The sequence below is a fragment of the Oryctolagus cuniculus genome, chromosome 1 (assembly GCF_964237555.1).
Source record: "Oryctolagus cuniculus chromosome 1, mOryCun1.1, whole genome shotgun sequence".
In the NCBI taxonomy this organism is placed as follows: Eukaryota; Metazoa; Chordata; class Mammalia; order Lagomorpha; family Leporidae; genus Oryctolagus; species Oryctolagus cuniculus.
This window is the reverse complement of record NC_091432.1, coordinates 44,020,616-44,036,969: the sequence shown is the minus strand read 5'-3', so window position 1 is coordinate 44,036,969 and position 16,354 is coordinate 44,020,616. Positions and strand designations below refer to the sequence as shown.

At 36.6% G+C, this 16,354-nt stretch overlaps 1 protein-coding gene across 10 annotated transcripts in view; it reads left to right on the top strand.

Annotated features, from left to right (window-relative positions):
- Positions 1-16,354, top strand: part of ANO5 (anoctamin 5) — a 118,039-nt gene that overhangs the window by 76,900 nt on the left and 24,785 nt on the right. For 9 of the 10 annotated variants that reach the window (XR_011388012.1, XR_011388018.1, XM_051824971.2 and 6 more), the window contains 8 exons: positions 88-222; positions 599-704; positions 807-867; positions 5,933-6,084; positions 7,304-7,378; positions 9,083-9,305; positions 11,351-11,520; positions 12,183-12,280. Coding sequence is in view for 8 of the 10 variants with exons in the window: in XM_051824971.2 (XP_051680931.2) it covers positions 88-222; positions 599-704; positions 807-867; positions 5,933-6,084; positions 7,304-7,378; positions 9,083-9,305; positions 11,351-11,520; positions 12,183-12,280 (1,020 nt within the window). In the remaining 2 variants the exon portion in view is untranslated. The remainder of the gene's footprint in view (positions 1-87; positions 223-598; positions 705-806; positions 868-5,932; positions 6,085-7,303; positions 7,379-9,082; positions 9,306-11,350; positions 11,521-12,182; positions 12,281-16,354) is intronic. The other variant, XM_051824965.2, reaches the window with a different exon arrangement.

The window sequence follows — 16,354 nt, the reverse complement described above, 5'->3', positions numbered from 1 at the left end:
GAAGTCTAGCCTGTATAAGAAATAAACCAAGGCTCCCTGGACTATAACATTCTTCCAACCTGTGATCCTATTTATTCTCTTTTTCAGGAATTATTTTGGAGAAAAAATTGGTATCTATTTTGCCTTTCTTGGATTTTACACAGAAATGCTATTCATTGCAGCTGTAGTTGGCTTAGCTTGTTTCTTTTATGGCTTAATGTCAATGCAAGAAAACCTAAGTAGGTAAGTACCACTGAGTTGTCCAAAGAGAAAAAAAATGTGTCTTTTATCTTAAATGAAACTACTACTATTATTTCCTTGACATTTGTCTCAGAACATGTCCTGAGGGCAGCAGCTAATTGATACTTCTGAAAAAGACCCAAATTTAGCGCCTGCTCCTCCTCAGTGCTTTATTGAAAATGTCTTTAATGATGGGCCCTACAGATTCAAACTATTCAAATATTCAAAACTACTCAAAATATGGCCCTCTACTGAAACTGCTGCTTCCTTGCTTGTTCTGTCATATATCAGAGACCGTATAAACTGTCACTTTGATAGTAGCTTAGATGTTCTGCCAAACAAAGGTATTTTTAAAGTATCTTTACTGTTTCCACAATAGCATTGAAATCTGTGACCCAGAGATTGGAGGTAAGCTGATCATGTGTCCTCTCTGTGACACATTGTGTGATTTTTGGAGACTAAATTCTACATGCTTGGCATCAAAGGTATGTATAACTTGTACTATATTGGAAAAACTTAGGATTTCCTTCTCTTTGTATTGTATTTGATATTAAGTGGTCTTTGTGACATTATTATTATTTTTTCAGTTTTCCCATTTATTTGATAACGAGTCAACAGTGTTTTTTGCAATATTCATGGGAATTTGGGGTGAGTACATAGTCTATTTTTTTAATTTTTATTTAAAGAATATAAATTTCCAAAGTACAGCTTATGGATTACAATGGCTTCTGCCCCCATAACTTCCCTCCCACCCGCAACCCTCCCCTTTCCCACTCCCTCTCCCCTTCCATTCACATCAAGATTCATTTTCAATTCTCTTTATGTACAGAAGATCAGTTTAACATATATTAAGTAAAGATTTCAAGAGTTTGCACCCACATAGAAACCCAAAGTGAAAAATACTGTTTGAGTACTAGTTATAGCATTAAATCTCAATGTACAGCACATTAAGGACAAAGATCCTACATGAGGAGTAAGTGCACAGTGACTCCTGTTGTTGACTTAACAAATTGACACTCTTGTTCATGGCCTCAGGAATCACCCTAGGCTCTTGTCATGAGTTGGCAAGGATATGGAAGCCTTTTGAGTTCACTGACTCTGATCATTTTTAGACAAGGTCATAGTCAAAGTGGAAGTTCTCTCCTCCCTTGAGAGAAAGGTACCTCCTTCTTTGATGACCTGTTCTTTTCACTTTTTGTTTTGTTTTGTCAGGGTTTTTTTTTTAACATTTATTTAATGAATATAAATTTCCAAAGTACAGAATATGGATTACAATGGCTTCCCCCCCATAACGTCCCTCCCACCCGCAACCCTCCCCTTTCCTACTCCCTCTCCCCTTCCATTCACATCAAGATTCATTTTCAATTCTCTTTATGTACAGAAGATCAGTTTAGCATATATTAAGTAAAGATTTCAAGAGTTTGCACCCACATAGAAACCCAAAGTGAAAAATACTGTTTGAGTACTAGTTATAGCATTAAATCTCAATGTACAGCACATTAAGGACAAAGATCCTACATGAGGAGTAAGTGCACAGTGACTCCTGTTGTTGACTTAACAAATTGACATTCTTGTTTATGGCATCAGTAATCACCCTAGGCTCTTGTCATGAGCTGCCAAGGCTATGGAAGCCCCCTGAGTTCACTGACTCTGATCATTTTTAGACAAGGCCATGGTCAAAGTGGAAGTTCTCTCCTCCCTTGAGAGAAAGGTACCTCCTTCTTTGATGGCCCATTCTTTCCACTGGGATCTCACTTGCGGAGATCTTTCATTTAGGGTTTTTTTTTTTTTTTTTTTTTTTTTTTTTTTTTTTTTTTTCCCCAGAGTGTCTTGGCTTTCCATGCCTGAAATACTCTCATGGGCTTTTCAGCTGGATCCGCATGCCTTAAGGGCTGATTCTGAGGCCAGAGTGCTGTTTAGGACATCTGCCATTCTATGGGTCTGCTGTGTATCTCACTTCCCATGTTGGATCATTCTCTCCCTTTTTGATTCTATCAGCTAGTATTTGCAGACACTAGTCTTGTTTATGTGATCCCTTTGGTTCTTAGTCCTATCATTATGATCCATTGTGAACAGAAATTGATCACTGGGACTAGTGAGATAGCATTGGTACATGCCACCTTGATGGGATTGAATTGGAATCCCCTGGTATGTTTCTAACTCTACTGTTTGAGGTAAGTCAGCTTGAGCATGTCCCGAGTTGCACATCTCTTCCCTCTCTTATTCCCACTCTTATATTTAACAGTGATCACTTTTCAGTTAAGTTTCAGCACTTAAGAATTGTGTATTGATTACGGTATTCAACCAAAAGTATTAAGTAGAACAAACAAAAAAAATACTAAGAGGGATAACATATCAAGTTGCTCATCAACAGTCAGGGTGAGGGCTGATCGAGTCACCATTTCTCATAGTGTTCATTTCATTTTAACAGGTTTCCTTTTTGGTGCTCAGTTAGTTGTCACCTATCAAGGAGAATAAGTGGTATTTGTCCCTTTGGGATTGTACACAGTCTATTAAAAACAGCTTTCTCCATATTATGTGTGATGCAGCTCTGCCATGTAACTTGGACAGATGTGTATCTACCCTACCAGCAGTCAGGGTCTTTTCTGTTCAGTGCATTGATAGAGTCCACATGACCGATCTTTGGTCTTTGATCCACAAGTGTATCCGAGACATCTGCTCCTTTCTGTAAGAGATAGTATAACACTTGCAATATCAAATGTTTACACTCACACTTTCTCCCAGTGGCACAGTAAAAAGAGGCTCTGAAAGTACTGAAATCAGGAGAAACCAAATATAAACATGTGGTGAATGGAGGATAATGAGTCATTGATTTTTAAGCTGAAATAATTATCAAAAATTAGGGCTGGCATTGTGGTGCAGTGAGCTAGGCCTCTGCCCATGATGTGGAGCAACAGTTTGAATCCCGGCTGCTCCGCCTCTGATCCGGCTCCTGCTAATGCACCTGGGTAAGCAGTGGAGGATGTCACAAGTCTTTGTGCCCTTGCACGCACAAGGGAGACCCAGATAGAGTTCTTGGCTCCTGACTTTGACGAAGACCAGCCTGGACCTTTTCAGCCATTTGGGAGATGACCCAGTGGATGCAAGATAATCCCCCCACCACGCATCACTTTTGCCCCCACCTCCTAGTCTCCTGTAACTCTGCCTTTCAAATTAAAAAAAATTTTTTTAATTAAAAAAAAAAACAACAAAAACTGTTGAGGACTACAAAACAGCTTTTTAGAGTTCCCATATATGGTACTATTTCTAGATCCAAGTTCCTGCTTTATTTGTTTAAATTTCATGCATAGAGTTCACCTTAATTTTAGAAATGCTGAACCAATTACTTCATTTTTTTCATTTCCAGTGGAAAATTGAGTGCCATACAGTTGTTAGTTTTGTCAGGGAGCAGAAAAGTTTCTCTAAGGATAGTTCATCAGTAGGGGTCTTAAATATATACACACACTTGGGAACTCAGGATAAAACAGGCTTTTTCCTTTCCAATTACAACAAGCATATCTAGGAGTCAGTGTTTGGCATTGCAGTTAAGACATTACTTAGGACAACCCATCCCATATTGGAAAACCTGGTTCAAGCCCTGACTTTGCTTCCAAGCAGCTTCCTGTTAAGTACAACCTGAAAGATAGCAGCTGAAGATTCAAGTGTTTGCGTCCCTGCTACTTACACGAGAAACTCAGATTCAGTTCCTGGCTCCTGACTTCAAACTAGCCCAGCCCCAGAAGTTATAGGTGTTTAGAGAGTGAATCAGCAAAAGGAAGACCTCTTTATTTCTGTCAGTCTCTCTTTCACATAAAATGGAAAAAAGCATATGTAATAAACACAAATATGTGCATTTCAAAACTAGGCAAGGATTGTTTTATCCATGTAAAAATATACCAAATTAGAGAGATGTTTCTGTCATTTATGCTTGGCTGTTAGGATCTGAAGAGCAACTTAGATTCAAAGATAGACCAGAGAATGGAGAAATCTTACTAATACTATATCAGTAATCCCAGCTGTGATAAGTTGGTAAATGGGCATCTCTTCATCATAAGGCTGCCAATTCCTACTTCTATATTACTTGGAAAGAAAAATAAACATTACAGTCACAGATTGCAACAAATACAAGAGTTTGAAAAAATGTGCACCCACACTGTATTTGTGCAGGGAATTCCAAAATATTAATGAATAAATAGAATGTAAAAATAAGTATTTTGGTAAAAACATTTTTGAAATCCATGTATAGCTTTTTTCATAACACACATTTTTCATGATTTTAGAAAAATATTCATTTACTTATTAGAGAGGCAGAAATAAGAGGCAGACAGAATAGAGGGCTCCCATCTGTTGGTTGACTCTCCAAATACCTGCAGTGATTGAGGCTAGGGCAAGACAAAGCAGAATGCTGAGAATGCAGTCCAGGGCTGTCAAGCTAAAGCAAGCAGCCAGGAACTCCATCCAGGTCTCCACAGGAGTGTTGGGGAACCGAGCACTTGGACCATTATCTCTGCCTTCCCAGGTGCATTAGGAGGAGCTTGGAGAGAACCAACACTCCGATAGCGGATGCAGGCATCCCAAGCGTCACTATAATCAGTTGCACCACAATGCCCATCCCCAGAATTATCAGTTTTTAATTTCTTTATTGTATTTTCATTTTTGTTGCCCAGTTACATATTTTGATTATCCATGTTTATAAAATCTTACATGGATTTATCATAGGGAGATAAGGAGACCCCACAAATACACACTTTCTGGTCTGTGCATGAAGTTAATAGCAGATTTTGTGGTATCAATCACAAACAGACCTTTAAAGAAATGATGTGATTGAACACATCATGATGCATATGTACTTAATAGAAACTTGTGGACTGAAGAACTAACAGCCAAGTTTGTACTTTTATGCGATTCCATAGTAATAAATTTAAGTCACGTTGTTGAGGGACTGGTGTTATTTAACAATCTGTGGAAAGTGAAATTCATGCATATTGGAACCATTCTAAAATGATATAAAGGAAATATATGAAACTTATATAACAAATAAAGTATATTTTTAAAAAAAAAAGGAAAGGGAGGGCCGGCACCGCGGCTCAATAGGCTAATACTCCGCCTTGCGGCGCCGGCACACCAGGTTCTAGTCCCGGTTGGGGCGCTGGATTCTGTCCCGGTTGCTCCTCTTCCAGGCCAGCTCTCTGCTGTGGCTCGGGAAGGCAGTGGAGGATGGCCCAAGTGCTTGGGCCCTGCACCTGCACGGGAGACCAGGAGGAAGCACCTGGCTCCTGGCTTTGGATTGGCACAGTGTACTGGCTGTAGCAGCCACTTGGTGGGGGTAAACCAACGGAAAAAGGAAGACCTGTGTCTCTCTCTCTCTCACTGTCTCATTGTTTAGTAAAGAGTTGAGTTAAAATATCATTTCAAATTATCACAATGAACAGAGAGTAATATGCCTTAAAAAATAAACTTCCCTGGGCCACTGAGATTTGAACTTGAATTTTTATGTGAATTTTTATATGAATTTCAGTTTCATTGTGCAGTATCATGCCAATATTCATAGTTGATCACTTTATTATCAAATATAACGGTGACAAACAGCCACCTGAAAAACGTGAACTCTCACGAAGCCAAAGTAGTTAAAGAAAGAAGTGGAAAAAGTTCTTATTAACTTCTTTTCTGCATCTTTTGATTATGCTTGTCTTTATACATTTCTTTGCTATAGTCACACTATTTTTGGAGTTTTGGAAACAGCGACAAGCCACATTGGAATACCAGTGGGACTTGGTGGACTTTGAGGAGGAACAGCAACAGCTTCAACTGAGACCTGAATTTGAAGCTATGTGTAAACACAGAAAAATGAATACAGTGACCAAGGTACATTTGGAAGCAGGGAAAGGAACATTTTATTTCAGTGGACACTACTGCAGGTTGCCTCTCAAATAACAAAGTATACTTTAATTTCCTGTAAAATATTTCCCAACATACAAACCATATAAATAGATAAATAGATAGAAGAGTATAATGAACTCCATGAATGGACGTGTCATCCAGCTTCAGTCATTTGTAGTTCATGGGGAATCTTGTTTCTTTTATAACCCCCCACTTCTTTTGGGTACTACACTATTTTGAAACAAAGCCAAGGTATTCTAGCATATGCAGTTTTAATACTAAGGAGAAAAAAGGAAAATGGAAACTGGTGTGTATGCAGTGGGCTTTGTATGTAAATACATAGACATGGAAATGATATCGAGTTAATATACAAAAATAAAAATAGTTGTATTGAGGTAGTATATAAGTGATTGTTTTATTACATCAAATTTTCTTCATGTAGTCTTTTACAACTTATTATGGCTGGTAAGTCATTTCATTAGCATCTGGGGGTGGCAGGTAAAGTCTGGATTTCAGAATCCTTATCTGACAAACTGCCCATATGTTTTTGCCTGAGTTATTTGACTTCTTGGCACGGCAATTTACCACATGCAAATGGAAAGTACTTTGTCTTTAAAGACTAGCATCTTGAGTATACAATCTTGGGGTTCCAAGTTTTCCATATTCTATCATCATTGTGTTACCTGCTGTTATTGAAAGAATACAGTATGTCTCGAACACTGTCCATTTAGTAGAATTCCCTACTCTGTTAAGGACACTAATCTTGGTATAACACTCAAAATTCTTTCCACAACTTAGTCATTCACTGTAAATTTATTTCTTTATTATCTTCATTTTATTTGAAAGGCAGAAAGACAGAGAAACAATTCCAGAGCAATGCTATTCATTTGAATTCAATTAGAATAATATTGTAACATGATCAGATAATTCCCATTTAAGCAGCAAACCTCAGGTTTCGACTTTGTTTCTTATCTTTGTAGCCCAGAAAATCACTCTAATTCAACACTCAAGAAATAGCCTGTCCATTATGTCTCTTGTCATGTGTAAGACATCTCATCTGGGAGACCTGAAGGTTCCTACTTGTAGCAACCATTGCATGACTGTAGGCTCTACTTTGCTGAGCTGTATGATTTCGACTGCTACCTGGAGCCCCAACTTTGATGGCAGGTGTTGAAGTTTTTTCTGATTTTTTTCACTTTTACAGGAGATGGAACCTCATATGCCTCTATGGAATCGTATACCATGGTATGTTTTATCGGGAGCCACAGTGACGTTATGGGTGAGCATTTCTTTGAACACTGTTATAATCTCCTTAACAAGCTATTCTATAGAAGTATCTCAACAGTTTGGCCTGCAAGCACTCATTTTTTATTTTTTATTACTATAAAAAGAACAAATTTCATATAGTTCATAGGTACAATTCTAAGAATAAAATGATTCTTCCCTCCTTCCTTCCTCGTTCTTTTCTTTTAATTTTTGCAATAGCATAAAGATACATACAATAACTCTTAAGTTATTTCCTCTCCTGCCCCTTCCTGGTTTTTCATCTTGATTAAATTTCTTATATAAAATAAACTGTAATTTACATAGACTTTCTATAATTGAACTTTGAGGACAGACCTGGAGGAAGAGAATTGCTCCCAACATTTCATTAATTGATAACATGATTAAAACAGAACAACAAACTAACTTTGATTGCAGTCTCTGGTTAGTCTTAGAAAAATCATTAATTTATTTTTATCTCCACTTAAAAAGTCTGCCCAAAATGAATAATCAATTCATAAAATTGAATTTCATTCTCAATTAACTATGCAAAAAGTGTTTGTTTTGCTACTTGAATAATTTAATTAGTATATGCTTTTTTGAGAGAGTGAGTCATTTAGCTATTAGATTTCTCCTTCACTGTAGTCTATAACCTGCCCCTCACACACATACCTTTTCCAACTTTGTGCACTCCTAACACTTGGCTTTTAACTTTAGGAAAAGAGGGGTGTTGTTATTCTCTGAGGTATTAGCACAGAGAAGTATAAATAATTAATTATGTGGACTGTAGTTTGTCCTCACCAATACAGTTTTATCCATATTTTTATCTTTAACAATTCTTATTAAAACTATTAATTTTTAATCTTAGTAGACGTAGTAGAAATGTATTTTCTTAGATTACTTAGCAACTGTTGAACAGATGTGATAGAATAAAAAGAGAAGTAGTAATCAGTTTGGAATACTTTTTGAAAGACATTCTGAAATATGGTACCAGGAAGAATATTCTGCTTTTTCATTTCTAGTTCTTAATCAGTTCATCTCAATTCCTCAACTTTTAGAATAAAAGCTTCCAATAATTGATATAAAGCCATTTTGTGCTTTTGTCATATGGGAAGTATGCAAAATTAATATAGAATCTATATAAATATTTAAGCTACCATGCATATCAAAGGACTAACAGGAACAATCTGAGGAGAAATGAAATACAATCTTTAAATATATTTTTCTTTGAAAAGTAAGTAATATTCATTCTAGCTGTTTAATTATAACCTAGAGCATGGACTAGTAAACTTTTCTGTAAGGGGGTGAGGCATATTTTAGTCTTTGTACCATAAATATTTTCTGGCACATAGTTGTCAAATTTTTCTTTATAACTTTTAAAAATAAAAAAACAGTTTTTAACTTAAGAGCCATCCATATAAGGACAGGGATGCCCAATGTTTTGCCCATCTCTTGTAGAGGCTGGGCCTAGAGGACTTTACTGTTTTAAACTTAAATAGCTGCCCCCATATGCCTTGTTCTATTAACCCTTTTATCTTGCTAGTGTTCATTTTGTGTCATCTATGGTAAGAGAGAATGACTTGATTTGCTTTGCCTATGAAGGCTGATAAACTTAATACAATGAGATGAAGAAAATAATAGGTGTTTCATATATATTTCATTACACACATCACACAGATGCAGAGACCATGGTGACCAATTCTTTGTTTCCCTTCCCCAGATGACTCTTGTCGTCGCCTGTATGGTAGCTGTAATTGTGTACCGCCTGTCAGTCTTTGCTACATTTGCTAGTTTTATTCAAAGTGAAGCATCCTTACAGCCTGTCAGAAGTTTTCTTACTCCCCAGTTAACCACAGCACTCACAGGATCATGCTTGAACTTTATTGTCATCTTGATCTTGAATTTCTTTTATGAAAAGATATCTGCCTGGATTACAAAAATGGGTAAGCTAGCCAAATCATTAATGTGACCCTGAAAAAAGGGTTCCTAATCATGCTATATTGTCATTTTGGATCATCTCCCAGGGAGTTAATTTTCTGTAGGCAAATTTTAAGGCAGTTTTTCCTCTATGGGTAGACCTACAGACTGGTACTTCAGAGTCTTCTAACAGTCACACAAGGGCCCCTTATAATGGAAGCAGGAAGGAAAACCAAAAAAGAAAAAAAAAATAATTATGACTCTGTAGACCTTTTTGAGTATTCTTGTCTTATCTTCCACTGATGGATTGGTATGAATCCTGAATATAACCTTCAGTTTTCTCAAGATGCAGGTAATTTTTACTTCATGTTTATAGTTCTTGAAAGGTAATTGATTTCAGACTTGATTATGAGGAAAATAGAACAATGAAGTCTTCCTAACTAAACTGAAAATATAGTGATTTCATTTTTTAAGTTGCTGTTTCTTAGCACCTGGGCGATTTTCTCATGATAGTATTAAAATTTCTGTTAAAGTCATGAGGGAAGGTGAAGGGGGTCATAGATGAATTGAAAGGTTCAACCAGGGAGAACAGCACAGAGCATAAGTGCTTCTGGTCTCGCCACAGACAAGTTAGACAAAGGATGGGAAATTTTAGCTTAAGGTACAGTCTCTTCTCTAAGTGCCCTGTCTAGGAGCCCATGTTCCTCCTGTAACACTGCACTGACATGATGGCCAACAGTAAGCAAAAAGGGCATGTTCCTTACTCAACTCTCCGTTCTATACTATTTTTCAAATGTGGAGCCCTTCTCTGTTAGTTTTACGTCTTTTCTCTGCTGACAGCAGCAAGAAAGTCATAGCAGATAAACTGCTTTTGAAAGCACCTCAGAGTGCTAAGTCAGAGCTTTATTCAATGAGGAAAATCACTTAAGTTCACATTAGAGACTGAAGGCTTGCTTCTGAACTTCCCTGAAATGAAGTAATTCTCTGTGGCTCTGGAATAATGTGTGTCACTAGTTTGGTATTTCTGAAAATGCCATGATTTGGCTGCACAGCTCATACTGCTGGGAGATAGTAAGCTCGGAAAAACACATTCCCTTACTCTTTTGGGCTTTATGATAATCCAGTGCGGTGTGAAGAGAATTCAATATTTTCTTACCTTTAGAATTCATCAAATAATGAATAATGACCATGCATTTTAAATAGAGGAGAGGGAAAATGTGACATAATTCTGCCACCATTTAGCATCACACTGCTTTGAAAATTGAAATGGCCATTTAATTCATGAGAGGAAAACACAACTCAGAAATCATTGCTGCCCTTGATATGAACTTAATTTTTTAAGCCCGATTGAGAACAATTAAGAGAGCACTGACATGCAATGTTTTGTATGTCTTAAATAGATTCTGTCTTAAATAGATTTGAATTCTACATCTGACTGTGTGACTCTCTGACAAGTATACTACCCACTCTCAATGTGATATTGACTGTTTTCTAGGTCCTTCCAGTGGTTAGATTAATACAGTTGTCATAATAAAAAGCACAAATCCTTAGAAACTTAATAGTGATCTGCCAAGACCAGAGTGATGAGGATTTCTGCAGATTTTCAGAATAATATGGCTAGGTGTTTTCTTTGTCCTATGAAGTAGAAATTCAAAAAAAAAAAAAAAAAAGCATAAATTAACAAAACACACAAGGGATGGGTGTTTGGCCTAGTGGTTAAGACACTAGTTGAGATGCCCACATCTCATATTAGAGTGCCTTGGATTAAGTCCTGGTTCTGCTCCTGATTCCAGCTTCCTGTTAATACATACCCCAGAAGGCAACATGTGATGGTTCACATAGTTGGGTTCCTGCCACCCATGTGGGAGTCCTGGATTGAGTTCCCAACTCCTGGGTTCAGCCTAGTATAGCCACTGCATTTGCAGGCATTTGCAGAGTGAACCAGCGGATGAGAGCCTTCTCTGTCTCTCTGACTCACAAATAAAATTTTAAAAATAAGTAAAATGATATCTTTTTCGAGTTTAAGAAAAACAGGATATTGCATTACACCTTGGTGTTTTTGATTTAACAGAGATTCCTCGAACTTACCAGGAGTACGAGAGCAGTCTGACCTTGAAAATGTTCCTGTTTCAGTTTGTAAATTATTACTCATCCTGCTTCTACGTGGCTTTCTTTAAAGGGAAGTTTGTGGGTTATCCTGGACAATACACATATTTGTTTAAAACTTGGAGAAGTGAAGAGGTAAGAATTCTGTTAAGAGGTGAGATATGTGATAGTAATAACTCAGTATTAACTGAATATTTTCTGGGTGGTTAGCGCTAAACTCAGATGTGTTACCCAGTTGCAAGAAAAGTCTAGACACTGTCCACAGACAAAGGCTGCCATCTGATAAAGTTTCCAGTTCCTTTTGGTAAAGAAGTTAAGTTGTACCTATGATTTGGTGGTAAGCTATGAATTGTGAAATAAGTAATTTCCTTATTTCTGAAAGGAACTCCTGTAGAGAATGAACAATTACTCTATGGAAAATAGGCTCCACTGTGAGCTAAGGAGTTAGACTGGATCAGTGGTTTCCAAATGTGGTTGTACATACAAATCAAATGGAGAACATGCCAACTCCTAATCCTAACACAGATGTAAAGACTAAGAGTCTTATAAGAAAGCTAGAAATATGTGTTTGTCCCACAGTCCATAAATGAATCTAATGTAGCTATTCTGGCACCAGTTTATGATCATTCTTAGAACTTCTGGAGTAAATATCTCTGTAATCCCCTTAACGTCCCTTCTAACCAAAATCTTCAGATTCTAATCATTTGGATTAGAATTTCTTTTGGTTGTTGTAAAATTGCATTTTTTTCTTCTTTATCTTCTTTTTTTCTCACCTTTTCCCTTTCCCTTTCTAATAGTGTGATCCTGGAGGCTGTCTAATCGAACTGACGACTCAGTTGACCATCATAATGACTGGGAAACAGATTTGTGGAAACATTAAAGAAGCAATTTTCCCGTATGTATAACTTGCAAGCTTTGGATTGATTAAAGTAACAATGAGGGAATTTTCTCTAAGAAGATAGAATTTTTTTGATTATCATAGTGCCTTTGTTGGAAAACAGTTAAGCCAATAAAAAAAATCTTGACTTTTAATCCACAGTGAAGGAGGCATTGAGGTAATACTGTCTTTGATTTATTTAATTAATTAACTTCCATAACTAAAGAAATTTAAAAATATTTTAATTGACATATAATTATATATATTTATATAGTGCAATTTTATATTTTAATACAAGTTTTAAAATACGCATCTCTATTGAGTGAGTCAAATTTAGGGACAAGTAATTATTCCCGCCTCCTATGATTATTCCACAGGGAAATCCAAATGTTATATCTTCTATAGGTGATAATACATGTTGGATGTGATTTCTCAAAATTACTAAAAGTTAAATTTTTAAAAACTATTTTGCCAAGTCATCTAGGCATAAAAATTGGTTGTGAATGAAATACTGAAGAGCCTTCAGGTCAGTACATGAAAGGATTGTTCTCTGATCCAAAAGCAGCAAAAATCAATCCATTGTCAAAGGGGAAAACTAAAATGAGACTTGATCTCCAGTATTAGACATTCTTTTCTGAATAAAAAGAAAAAGAATTGTGAAATCCTAAGCCTGTGATCTTACAGGTTAGTGAAGGACAGTGCCAGAATTTAGCTTCTTCAGTACAAAATCGATTACAGTTGTGCCACTTGAAACAGAGGCCTGGTCAGTTTAACTGTACTTGAAACCAATGATTGTGTATATTCTCTCGTTTTTTTTTTTTTTTACTTTATTTATTTGACAGGTAGCGTTACAGACAGTGAGAGAGAGAGAAAGAGAGAAAGGTCTTCCTTCCGTTGGTTCACTCTCCAAATGGCCAAAATGGCTGGGGCTGCGCTAATCTGAAGCCAGGAGCCAGGTGCTTCCACCTGGTCTTATTTGTGAAACAAAAATTGAAACCCTCCCTTTTCTCACCATTTCCCTAAGATACCAGTTTATTTTAGATGAAATTCTCAAAGCTGTTCTTCTTAAAATCAACTCTCATGTTAATGTGATATTAATACAAAGAGAACAGATTCAGTATGGCTCATGAATACAATCATAAATATTTCCCTTCCTCTCTCCTCTTCCTCTTTCCTCTCTCTCTTTCTCTCTCTCTCCCTCTCTCTCCCCCTATAATTTACATTATAGTCAAAGGCTTATTGCTACACTAAGACATTTGTGTTCAACAACTAAAAAAAACAATAGTTCAGTAGGAACACAGACAAGGGTTATAAATGGAAAGATGTCTGTTCACTTAAGTACAATAAATTTTTTTAAAGATTTATTTATTTTTTACAAAAAAAGAGTTACACAGAGAGAAAAAGAGAGGCAGAGAGAGAGAGAGAGAGAGAGAGAGAGGGAGGGAGGGAGGGAGAGAGAGAAGTCTTCCATCTGCTAGTTCACGCCCCATTTGGCTGCAACGGCCGGAACTGCGCTGATCTGAAACCTGGAGCCAGGAGCTTCTGCTGGGTCTCCCACATGGGTGCAGGGGCCCAAGGACTTGGGCTATCGTCTACTGCTTTCCCAGGCCATAGCAGAGAGCTGGATCAGAAGTGGAGCAGCCAGGTCTCGAACCAGCGCCCGTAGGGGATGCCAGGACTGCAGGTGGCAGCTTTACCTGCTACACCACAGCACCGGACCTGAAGTACAATAACTTTTAAAATAATCACAGATTTTTAAAACTGCAGTATCTACATATTTAAGTACCACAAATAAGAGAAAACTTGACATTTTTCTTTTTGGGTCTGACTTATTTCATTTAGTATAATGATCTCCAGTTGCATCTGTTTTGTTGCAAATGTCAGGATTTCATTCATTTTTATGGCTGAGTAATGTTTCACTGTGTATATATACCATGTTTTCTTTATCCAGTCATCAGTTGGTAGACATCTAGGTTGGTTGCCTGTCTTAGCTGCTCTGAATTGAGCTGCTATAAACATGGGAGTTAGGTAACTCTTTGATATGCTGCTTTCATTTCCTTTGGAGGTATTCCCAGGAGTGGTACCCAGTTTCATAGTTCTGCATAGGATTCTGTTTTGAGAGTTGACAATGGAAACTGGTGGACTTATTCTTAAAAATAGTAATAGGCTTGAGCCAAGCCTTTTTCTAGTTTCATAGTTGAAGATATCATATCTCTGAAGGAAATAATTCTAGACTGTTATTTTAAGTCATATTAGATATTTCAAAATTTTCATGGATTATAGAGTTAAAAGATGCTTTCATTTTGGTACAAAATTTTTTGAAATCCATCCATAGTATTTCCATAATATGCATTTTCTGTGAACTTCTTGAAGTACTCTTGTTCCTCCAGATTGAGAACCCAGAGAATGGAATGAAGCCAGCCCCTACACCAAACACAAGATGGGAGATAAATTTGCATTGAAAGGGAGAGAGATGGGAGAGGTTAAAATCATTTAAGCAAAGTTAAAGGGGAGGGGGTGATAAGAACTAAAGCATTCCTATAAACCAGAACCCAAAATGTATGAAGAGATTTTATGCTAAGAAGGATGTTAACAAAATCACTTATAAAAAAGGAGTTTGATCTAGGTGATGATTTAACTAGAAGATCTTACTAAAGCCAATAAAATTATATTGATAATACTAAATACTAGTAAGAGGAAGTTATGCTGTCATTAAAAAGGATCAGGAAATAATTAAATAAAATGGAAATATAGGAAGCAAGAAAGACTGAATATGAAAGTAAATCAGTTATACAAAAATGAAAATGGTGCTTTAAAAGTATAATAGGTGACAAATCTAAAGTACACTGTACAGTGCAAGATGAGATTTAAACAAATTAAATTAAAAGTAGGATAGATTAAGAGACTTCCATGTTAATCTACTTATAGTTGTAGGAAATGAAAACTGAGTAAAAGATGGAGAAAATAAATGGTGGAGTATCTTTGCATTGTGAAAATATTCCAAAAATGAAGAAAAATATGAGCTTCTGAAATGAAAATGAATTCTTAATATGAAGGAAGATAAAAGAAATTAAATTTACAGCCATATTCATTATGGTGGAACTAGAGAACATTAAAAATGAACAATCTTAACACAGACCAGAAGAAAAAAATTAACTACTTTCAAAGGAATGCCATCACACTGGTATCAAACTTCTCAACAGCATTAGATGCATGAAGACAGTATTTTCAAGATTTTGAGTGAAAATAGTATTCATTTTAGATTTATAGAACTGGGTTAATTGTATTTTAATGTGTAGGTAGAATAAAGACATTCAGACATAACGTAGTTTACATTCATAGACCTTTATAGGAAGAACAACTGAAGAATGCATTTGAGTGGAAAAGGCATTGTCCCACGGTCAGTTAAGATCTGCCTGAGACACTGTTTCCCATTCAGGATGCTCTACTTCCTATTCAGCTCCCTGCTAATGTGCCTAGGAAAGCAACAGAGTATTGCCCAAGTACTTGGGCCCCTGCCACTCATGTGGGAGAGCAGGATGGAGTTCCTTGTTCCTAGCTTCAGCTTGGCCCAACCCTGATTGTTGCAGCCATTTGAGGAGTAAACCAGTAGATGGAAGATCTCTGCTTCTCTGTGTCTGTCTCTCCTTCCCTATTTGTAACTCTTTCCAGTGAATAGATATTTGAATTAAAAAGGCACAGGAACAAGAAGAGAACAAATTAAACACAGTAGAAGTATGGAAGGCAGAATCTAATAGCTCTCCCAAAATTGAAATACTTTAGAATGAATCTGAAAATTATACAGAATTTGTTTGCTTAAAATTATGAAATCCTGATTAAAAAAAAGAAAGGAAAAAACTGTATAAATATTTTTAGAGATTGTGTTCATGGATCAGAACACAGCATAGTAAAATGTCAGTTGTCTCCAGTTTGATTTACAGGTTTATTGCTACTCCAACCAAAGTATAAGGAGAATTTTACAAGTATAAACAAGTGGATTCCAAAATTTATTTGGAGGCCCAAAGTGGTAAAATAACCAAAATGAGTGTGGTAGAGACAAATAAAATTGGGGAAATTACTTCCCTCAATTTT